Here is an 11,482-nt window from a genome sequence, read left to right as displayed (position 1 = left end):
TCAAGGATTTCATATAGTTCAACATATCTAGGTGCCAACTTGCCCTGTACACCGAACCGAGTTTGCCCTTTCATTAGAGTCACTTTGATAAACACGTGATCCCCGACTTCATATTCTTGATCTCTTCTTCGGACATCTGCATAACTTTTTTGGTGGCTCTGTATAGTTTTCAATCTCTACTAAATCAATTTCACATTTTCGGTCGTTTCTTGCACCAATCCCGGTCCCAACGAAGGCCAATTACCAACCTCGGCCCAACATATCGAAGAACGACATTTGCTCCTAAACAAAGCCTCATAAGGAGCCATACCGATACTCTAATGGTAGCTATTGTTATACACAAACTCTGCCAGTGGTAAATAGACCTCCCAATTGCCTTAAAAGTCTAACACACACATCTGTAACACGTTTTCCAATGTTTGAATAGTCCGTTCAGATTGGCCGTCTGTCTGCGGGTGATAAGCATTACTTAATCACAGTTCAATTCCCAAAGCCTGTTGTAAACTTTGATAAAATCTTAACGTGAACTTCAAATCTCTGTCAGATACAATGGATACTGGCACACTGTGTAACCTCACAATCTCATTCATATAAATGTTAGTCAACTTATCCGCATTATAAATAGTTTTAATAGGAAGGAAATTGACAGACTTAGTTAAACGGTCAATAATAACCCAGATAGAGTCCATACCTTGAGAGGAGCGAGATAGTCCAACAATGAAGTCTATTGTAATATGCTTCCATTTCCATTTCGGTATTAGAAATGGCTAAAGTAATCCAGCGGGTCGCTGGTGTTCAGCTTTAACTTGTTGGTAGCGCAAACATCTAGCCACAAAATTAGCAATGCTCTTCTTCATTCCAGGCCACCAGAAATTCTGTTTTAAATCATGGTATATCTTTGTGTTTCCTGGGTGCATAGCAAATTTAGAATTGTAGGCTTCAGTCATAACTCGTTTCTTTAAGTCAGAACAATCCGGTACACAAAGTCTATTATGAAATTTTAGCACACCATTTTCAATCACAATCCCGGCTTCAGTTTTGAGTCAATTTCATCCATAATCTTCTTCAAAGACTCATCATCAAGCTCTTTCTCTCTAATTTCTTCAATGATTGCAGGTTGAGCGGAAATGGCAGCTAGGATTTCATCCTGTTTACACAAAACTACCTCAATTTCATTTCGTTCGAAATCACACAATAATTCTTTCTGGCTGGTGAGCAAACATGACAAATTGCCCATGGATTTGCGACTCAAAGCATCCGCAATTGTGTTCGTCTTCCACAGATGATACAAAATCTGTAAATCATAGTCTTTTATTAACTCAAGCCACCATCTCTGTCTCATGTGTTAATTCTTTTTGCGTAAAGAAATATTTCAAACTTTTATAGTTGGTATACACCTCGCAAGTTACAGCATACAGATAGTGTCGCCAAAATTTTAGAGCAAACACCACGGCTGCTAATTCAAGGTCATGTGTTGGATAGTTCTTTGTAAGTGGTCGGAGTTGCTGAGAAACATATGCAATTACCTTCCCATTCTGCATTAACACACACCCCAAGCCTTCGTAGGAAGCATCACTATAAATCTGAAACCCATTGGTTTTGTTGGGCAATGTCAGAATTGGTGCAATTACTAGTCTAGTCTTCAATTCTTGGAAGGCTGATTCTGCTGATCCGTCCAATCAAAGGGTACATTTTTCTGGGTCAATTGTGTCAAAGGCATAGTAAGTTTTGAAAAGTCTTTCACAAATGTGTGATAATAACTTGCAAGCTCTAGAAAGCTTTAGATTTTGGACATATTGGCTGGTCTTGGCCAGTCTACAATGGCCTCAATTTTCTGTGGATCCATTGATATGCTGTCTTTGTTGATTACATGACCTAGAAATGCTACACTGTCAAGCCAAAATTTATATTTGGAAAGTTTTGCATGCAATTTCTTTTCTCTCAGGAATTGTAAGGTAATTCTCAGATGGTTTTCATGTTCTGCCATGCTTTTGGAAAAAATCAGTGTATCATCAATAAATACAACGATAAATTCATCTAGAAATTATTTGAACACCCTATTCATTAAATCCATGAACGTCGTAGGTGCATTAGTTACCCCAAATGACATTACCAAAAATTTATAGTGCCCATATCTAGTTCTGAATGCAGTTTTCTCTATGTCTTCTATCTTGACCTTTAACTAGTGATACCTGGTTCTAAGGTCATCTTAGAGAACACTTGTGTTCCCTGGAGTTGGTCAAACAGATCATCTATTAAGGATAGTGGGTATTTGTTCTTCACAGTTACTTTGTTCAATTCACGATAGTCTACACATAATCTCAAGGACCCATCGTTCTTTTTAACAACCAAAACTGGAGCACCCCACGGTGAGGTACTCAGATGGATAAATTTCTTGTTTAGAAAGTTCTGTAATTGAGTTTTCAATTCTTTCAATTCAGTGATTGACATTCGATATGGGGTTTTAGAAATTGGTTGTGTTCCAGGTATTACATCAATGGTGAATTCAATTTCTCTATCAATTAAGTCCCCTAGCAATTCATTCGGAAACATATCGAGAACTTCACAAACAAACAATAGGAATGGTTTTCATATTAGGACTAGTAGAAGTCTCAGTCAAAACACAACACATATACCCTCTATATCCCTTCCTAAGCAATTTAATAACTTTCATAGCAGAAATCAAGTATGGGGGAGGAACTACCCCATTCCCAGCAAACACAAACTCGGGTAACTAGGGTGAACGAAATACAACAAATTTATTCACATAGTTAATAGATGTACAGTACTTCATTAACCAGTTCATACCCAATATACAGTCAAAATAATCAATTCCTAAAGGCAATAAATCAACATATAATGTCATGCCACCAATGCATACCATAGAACCTCTAGATGGCATAGATACAGATAACAAATAATTCATGGGTTCTAATGGTCTAGTCAGTTTTCAAGAGAAAGGATGTGATACGAAAGAATGCGTAGAACTAGAATCTATCAGTATACATGCATTTTGAGCACAAATAGGGAGTATACCTGACACCATAGCTTCGAATATCTGTACATCACCAGGCACTAGGGTAAAAACTCGGCCTTGTTTCAAGGTTTCTCTCCTAATGTTAGCTCTCGTATTTGTTCTAGCTGCAGAGGCGAATCCGGTTGAACTTGATGTAGGACAGTTGGCATTATCAGATCCAAGTGGGCAATCTCTCACTACATGGCCTGTCTTGCCGCATCGGAAACAAGCACTGGATGCGCGGTAACATACACCCCTATGTTTTCTTCCACATTAAGAACAAACTGGTATAGACCCACTACTCAGACTTAAGCGACTTGTAGACCCCATGTTTTGCTTTTTGTTTATAAAAGAATGACCATTTCAGAAACTGTACGCAAACCTTTTACCCCTCCATGTTGTTGTTGGCACTTTAACTTGTTTCTTTGCTGCCAGATTGGCTTCTGCCATCAATGCTCTATTAAGTACATCCATATATGTAGGCATTTTTAGGACACCTACCTGATCAAATACATCTAAATCCAATCCACCCTCAAATTTTTGAGCTTTTTTGTAGTCCGTATCCACCATATGAGGAGCAAATCGAGCTAGTTCAGTGAATTTAGCCTCATACTCGGCTGCATACATGTCGCCTTGCTTGAGTTCTTCTAATTCAGAAACCTTTTGGTCCCAAAAGCATTGAGGAAAGTACTTGTCATAGAAGATATCATTGAATTGAGCCCATGTCATATTCTCATTGCTAGTTCAGATTAACAACCACCATCTTCGAGCTTCATCTTTTAGAGTATACGTGGCCAGGAGGACTTTCTGAGTCTCGGAGCAGGGAAATACTTCAAATAGTTTCTCCATTTCAAGTAACCATGTCTCTACCTTTAAGGATTTAATAACACCCAAGAAAGTTGGCAGTTTCATCTTCATAAACTTCTGAGTTAAATTTATAATGTCATTATTATCCGGTTCAACTTGGACCGGAGGAGGCGGGGGAGGCAGAGGTTATTGTCTTTGCTGCTGTATCATTGCTTCAGTTAGGGCTATGAGCATTTGTTCTATTCAGCTCCTGCGAGCCTCAGAAGATTCAGCTGTTCCATCATTTCTTGTATTTTCCATTGCTATAGGTAAACAAGACAATAATAAACATAGACAAATAGTTCTTTTTACAGTGTTCAGAACATTCAATCATAATTCATTCATTTCAATTTCATGTGTTCATGTTCAGATTCAATTTTCACATTTACAAAATAAATACACACTCACATATGCAGATGAAATGTCCGTAATTGTTTTCTAGGACATCTCATAGCTCGTATGGACTTGTGTGTGTGGTATAACTCGTGCTCTGATACCACTCTATCACGACCCAAACTCGTTTCTATAGATTTAGCGTCGTAATCGACTAGTAATCCTTGGATTACCAAAGGCCTCTGAACAGTTTATCACATATTAAAAAGGCTGCAGAAGCAAATATATAAAACATACATAGTCCATTGAGCTGTGTTGATGTACATGGAACAAAACTTTCAAAAACTTATATATATATATATATATACATGTGACGTTATAAATATGGTAGTCTAACATCATCTATTTACACAAATAAAGTCAAAAGGGGACTTAGCTTGAAGTATAGAGAAACATAAAAATTGTTCATATACCAAAAGAAAACAAGTCTTATACATTCACAAAACATGACCACATTCTTTCCGGAACCTCCTCGGGAGGCACAAGGGTTGGCTAACCAAAAACCCAAACTTTAGGCCATCAACTCTAGGCCTAGTCACGCGTTTGGTGACCTACATACATAGTATAAATAAAGTGAGCGGGAGCCTAGTGAATAATAACAGAGTAAAGGGTTTTAATTGAATGATGTCCCATATCAAACTCGAAAATCAAAGTTTATATCAGAAACAGATACATATTCTTATATAGAAATTATAGTTCATGTTTAATCATACATGGTACATCCATTAGCGCTAACAGAATAGATACAAAATAGATGTAGAACATATGGTGGTTATAAGTAACCAGTTCCATAAAAGGAACTTTCAGATCCGGGTAATAGATAATAAATATGCTGAGCTCTATGTTGGAGCCTCCGGTATGGGTAACAGATTATAGATATATTAAGTTCCATATGGAACCTCCGATACCGAGTAACAGCTAATAGATATGTTAAGGATGCCACAAATACATTTTAGAAATTGGACAATCATTCATTATACAGAACTTAACATTTCAAAAAACAGATCTTATTTCATCATACATAAAATAAATAAAGTTAAACATAGTTTTACTAAGTTATTACTCATAGATAACTCCGAAAGCAAACAGACAGAACAGACAATCCAGATGGCTACGGCGCATGACCTATACAAACATAACAGATACACAGATTGTAACATACACTCAAATAGTACTTAACTTATTGCATTTAATTCTTAGTGTGTTTGCACGTCTTATCCTCATTATTATATTTTAATCGTGGCCTAGGAATGTCTAAGATGCAATGAGGATGCCAACATGAGTTTCAAAACACTTGGTCATTTTTACTAAAAACAGGGTCCTTGCTTGAACGTAACTTCTTTTGCTCGAGTGGTAGGTCAAAAGTAAAGGTAGTCGCTCGAGTGGTCTGTAAACTTTGAAAAAGTACTGGTTGTGTGATTTTTTCGCTCGATGCACGCTCGACGGTCGCTCAAGCGTGAGACTGAGGTCTTTGTTCGAGCGCAATTCTTGTCGCTCAAGGGGTCTGCAAAAATGTATAAACTTCTGGGTTCGAGCCAACTTTTGGTCGCTCGAGCGGAAGTACAAAACACAGAGTGGTCACTCGAGCACAGGATCTGTCGCTCGAGTGAAAGAGCGGAATTCTGGGATTTCTAGATTTGCTCCTAAGCTCAAAATTGCAAATCATACTCTTTTGGGCCAAAAACTTGAGGAAACACTTGTAAGCTTATAAAACATTATGAATTAAAGATCATATCGCAAAATCAATGCCCAAAAGCTTGCTAATTGTGCAAAACAAAACTCAATTATTTGAAAACATAGCATGCATGCATTATCTTGACTTCAAAGCTCCCAAAATATGATCAATTGATATAAAATGGTATCAAACAAGATGAATTCTCAAAATAGAGGTACGGCAGACACATGCATGAGAAGATTCTTTGAAATTAAACTCAAATTGTGATGAAATGGACATGCATGCATGGTATGATCTATATTCCTTCATTCTAGCTCACTTCTTATATTAGTCCACTCAATTCTCTTGAATTCACATGTTATCTAACTCAATGTCATACATCTAAAGTTAAATTCTTACCTAGAAGCCTTAATTCCCCTTGAATCTTAGCAAGTCTTGCTCAATACCACCAATTTCTATTAATTTCCCTAGCAATTCTTAGCTTGATCTCACTTCTCCTTTCCTTCTCTCTCTCTCTCTCTCTCTCTCTCTCTCACGTTTGTTGACTCAAAAGATGAGGAAACGAAAGTGTATGGTTAAGTCTAGAGCTCACTTAGCCTTATATGGGCTCAATTAACATTAGTTAATTAAGTTAAGTTAATGCTAATCTATTGTTATTATTTTATTCTAATTTAATCGCTCCGAATTGAATTTTCGTCAAACCTACCATAATTTCTTAAAAATTCCAAATTACACATATACTAAGTCAATTTCGTGATTAGATGCCAGTAAGGCCTTCAATTTGCAAAACAAAACACAAACAGATATTCCTACTGTAAACAGATAGAAACACAAATACTCTCAAATACATGCAATTAATTCAAAATTTCATCTTAATTACTCATTAGGTATAATTAATCATGGTTTATCGGCTAATCATAGGTCAGGGTTGTTAGACTTTCCTATATAATAATAAAATTACCTAAATTATTAATTGAAACATATTTTTAACATCATTAAAAACTGTTAATTGACTTGATTATTTATTAATTAAAGGGGTAATTTGTTATGAAATTAGAAATCTCAAGGGGTGGAATATAATTTTCAAAACCACAGAGAGCGATCCATATTTTAATCAAATCTCAGGAGGTGTATTTATAATTTATCTTTGATTCTAAATCATTTTTGCTAAATATTGTAAATAAATTTTTTAGGTTATTATTTAATTTAAAAAATTAAATTTTGATTAATTACAAGTAATTATGCTAGTTTAAAATGTAAGTAATATATAATTATATTTTATTTATTTATTTTAAATCCCTACTCATATTAATAATCTAAACACAAATTAGATGACCCTAACTTGATTTATCATGGAACTATGTTTGTATAACGCGAGTGAAGTCTCTCTTCGAAGGGAGATGTTACAATGTACACTATTAAAAAGATATATATTGTCATGACCCAACTTCAGGGGCTTATGGCTAGAATCGCGACTTACTAATATATTCTAATCTTAATAAATTAAATGGCGTAGACGGAAGCAAAATGGAAGTAAAAAAAAATAATTAAACAGAAAATTAACTCCATTCTACTGTTTTGATAAAAGAAAACACATTTATAGGGCTTCTATTATTTTATTACGTAGTGACCGACTTTCAGAGTTAAAAAAAAAAAAAAGGAAGAAAAGAAAAGAAAACAAAATAACGAATCAATATCAAATTCTTGTACGAGTTCCATTACACGAGGTTACAGGTCTTCCTTACATCTCATCACCTGAAAGGGTAATATCTATAAGCATATAGCAGAGTGAAAAATATTATGATAAGAGTATAGGGAACACAAAATAACCATGGATACTTAATTAAGTTAAAACATTTACATAACTTATTTGAATAACCAAATTGTTTAAATGGCAGGAACTGAAATACAAAAATTATAACCACGGTACAAAACATAGGTCACAGGAGTGACAGTCAAAACAGAAGTCAATTGATCTATGACAAACAGAGGACCACAAAGTGGCCCATGGTTATTTAAGTCTTCCAAGGCATAGGACTCCGTGGTGGTACTTACAGAAAATAATTGTTTACAAAATCATTGTCAAATAATTTCTAAAATTTAAACAAGCATATCCATGGGCTTCAGTTTAAGTAAATGGAGTTCAAAAAATAATTAACGTAATTGAAATATAAATATAAATTATAAAACATAACTTGTATAAAATAAATTATGGTAGTTCAAAACATATGTAAAATATATTATGGTGACTCAAGGTATAATATAACTCACCTTAATATTGATCCTTTGCGTTATTGGAGTTCTCCCACTTTTTACTGATTTACTCGAAGCACCTTTGTTTTTTATCTTCTGATGGTTAAACTATGCTTTATGCTCCTATTTATACTAGTGTTGCTGTTGTAAATTACTGCCACGTTTCCTAGGTCTATTATCCTAGGAGCTAATCTTGTTAAGCCTTATCTCCAAGCAACTTAGCTTCCTACTTAACTTCCAAGCAAGCAGGAAATTAGTTAGAATTCATGCCTATTTACACCTTGGCCCAAATATCCAAAATAATTACACTTTTTTTTTTAATTTATTGATAGTCGGTCACTGCGTAATAAAATAATAAAAGCTCTATAAATGTATTTTCTTTTATCAAAATAGTAGAATGGAGTTAATTTTCTATTTAATTTTTTTTTACTTCCATTTTGCCTTTGTTTGCACTATTTAATTTATTAAGATTAGAATTAATAGTAAGTCGCGATTCCAACCCTAAGCCCCTGGAGTTGGGTCGTGACAAGGTGGTATCAGAGCAACAGTTAAACATATTAAATAAAATAAACTAAGAAATAAATATTTACCTACGAATTTAGTCATTTTCTGTAAAATCTCACGTTTATTCTGGTGACGTAGGAATGTCCGAGATTAACCTTGATGAGGCATTTTGGGAGGAGCTCGGGGCCATTAATTTGAAGGATATCGTAGCAGAGCACCCTGCCCCTGCCTCACCTGAAAGATGGAGAGACTCGGAGGATATAATTAGAGGACTGCATCCAGGCCTTGCCTAATTGATGGGTCGGCCGATATATGTACAGACCGATCCTACTGACGTACAATACTTATTGTGGAGGCAGAGTCGTGCCTACACGCGCAGACGCTTTCTCGGACCCACCGCTGCCCTCAGTCTTGCCTCAGGATATGACCTTCCGTACTACATCGTTGGCCCTTTTCTCCCAGATTTTTGTGGTAAGAAGGGGAAATGTGTACCCCGAGGACTACATTTTTACCACTGTCCCTATCCCGTTGGAAATTATTAATATTCAAAATGTTGATTTAGTAATGACCTATCATACATTGAGCAATCGGGATGGATTGTTGATCGAGCATTTTGGGGCTACATACAGTCCATCCCCGTTTACACCGTCTAGGCAGTGTGGATGTGTTTTGGTGTGGTACAGTTAGGATGAGAATTTGAGCTTTTTATGCAATACTATTTTCTGTGGTTGTTTGACCCGTTTGACCCACCATTCTAAATTTGGTAGAAGAAAACTTTTTGTAAGCTAACAATGATAAGTTTTGATCCCTCTTTTGTTTTTGTATCATAGGGATGAGGCACTAATGCAATTTTTTTGATTTTTGGAACAAAGATGTAATATTATATTTGCAAAAATCGTAAAGTTGGTATTTTAGATATGCAATATATATGCTGCGTTATGAATGTAATGTCTCGTTTATTACTTTGTAAAATGGCCAATAATGGTAACGAAAGCGAATCATCAGTTAGTGGCATTGAATCGATGGAAAGAATCATGAAAAGAGCGGTTACTAGCTTTTTACAAGCCTTGCAGACCAACATCAACAATGGGATACCAGAACGACGAGAAGAGCCAATTACCATAAAACAGTTCCAGGATATGAAGCCCACCACATTTACCGACGGTCCAAACCCAATGGTAGTGGACACTTGAGTTAAAGACATGGAAAAGATTTTTCACGCTTTACCTTGCACTGAAAGACAGAAGGTAACTTTCGCCATTTTCACTTTCAAAGATAATGCGCAGGAATGGTGGCTTCTCACCCTAGAGAAAGAAGAAATCGTGACTTGGGCAAGATTCTTGGAAGTATTTTATGCAAAATACTTTCCAGATTCGTTGCGGGAACAAAAGGTGTCAGAATTCATACATCTAAAGCAAGGAACCATGATGGTGGCTGAAACGAGAGCATGTTCACACAACTCGCTCGGTTTGCGACATATGTCATCCCCACCGAAGCTCGAAAAACAAAAAAATTTGAAGCAGGATTGGATGCTGAAATCAAAGATAGGCTTAAAGTTTTGAAATTGCCAACCTATGCGGAAGTGGTAGACCGAGCGTACATTACAGAAAAATGGATTAAAGTCTCGCGTTCCCGGGAACCAAGCCAAAAGAAGCAATTCTGGGAAAGTGACAACAGAAGATTCGGTGTTACGCCTCCCAAGAGGGTGAATATAGGCACAACCAGCTCAGGCAATCAAGGTTCTACTAACCCCAGAGGTGGCACCATTCTAACTTGCCTTACGTGTGGAAGGGCTCATTGGGGGCAATGCCATCGAAACACAGGAGCATGCTTCAAATGCGGTCAAGTTGGCCACTTGCTGAGAGACTGTCCAATGCTGACCAATCCTATAACCAGCCCCTCTAGCCTAGTGAAAAAACCCACAAGACCTGGAGGAGTGAGGTAGGACCAAAAACGCTAAGGAATGGCTTTTGCCTTAGTACCTGGAAAACTAAAAGATACTGAAAACGTTGTGTCAGGTATACTTTCTGTCTATGGTCATTTAGCTCACGTCCTAAGTGACTATGGGTCAACTTATTCTTTTGTTACACCACATTTTGCTGCTAAGTTGGCATCAACACCTGAGCCCTTAGAATATATATTTTCTATGTCTTTTCCTTCTGGTATAGTCTATCTGTAGTACTAATATGTACAGATCATGTACTATATCCTTAAAAGGAAAAACCTTATACGTAGACTTGATTCCCTTCCGTATTGGGAACTTTGATGTGATCTTAGAGATAGATTGGTTGGTTGCCAACAACGCCTCTATTGATTGTAAAGCTAAAAGGGTTTCCTTCAGGTTACCAAACAAACCTGAGCTTGTCTTTGATGGGATTGGAGTTTCCAACCCTCCCTGTATTATATCTTCCATGACAGTTCAACGACTTCTAAAAAAGAGTTGATCGGGAAATCGAATTCATCATTAAAACTCAACTTAATATCCAATCAGTATCAAAAGCCCCTTACTGCATGTTAATGACAGAATTGAAAGAATTGAAGACTCAACTCCAAGAACTTTTGGACAAAGGTTTCATTCGACCTAGTACCTTACCTTGGCGAGCTCCAATACTATTCGTAAAGAAAAAGGATGGCACGATGAGGTTATGCATCGATTACCAGGAGCTAAACAAGGTCACCATCAAGAATCGGTATCCTTTACCACGAATTGATGACTTGTTCGATCAACTTCAAGGCGCCCAAGTATTCTAAAAAATTGACTTGCGTTCTGGCTATCACCGACTAAAATTCAAAAC

General features: G+C 36.5%; 1 protein-coding gene across 1 annotated transcript; it reads right to left on the bottom strand.

The window, feature by feature from the left end:
• Nucleotides 1-1,018: 1,018 nt before the first annotated feature.
• Nucleotides 1,019-3,745, bottom strand: LOC145791831 (uncharacterized). Its single transcript, XM_082872277.1, has 4 exons — nucleotides 3,399-3,745; nucleotides 3,037-3,281; nucleotides 2,290-2,561; nucleotides 1,019-1,294 (listed from the first exon to the last, which is right to left on the bottom strand). Exons 1-4 carry the CDS (start codon nucleotides 3,743-3,745, stop codon nucleotides 1,019-1,021), a joined length of 1,140 nt encoding a protein of 379 aa, XP_082728403.1.
• Nucleotides 3,746-11,482: the final 7,737 nt, after the last annotated feature.

Source organism: Camellia sinensis, chromosome 5, assembly GCF_055761805.1.
Source record: "Camellia sinensis isolate YWXY chromosome 5, ASM5576180v1, whole genome shotgun sequence".
NCBI lineage: Eukaryota > Viridiplantae > Streptophyta > Magnoliopsida > Ericales > Theaceae > Camellia > Camellia sinensis.
The sequence above is the reverse complement of the archived record's forward strand: the minus strand, read 5'-3'. Positions and strand labels throughout refer to the sequence as shown.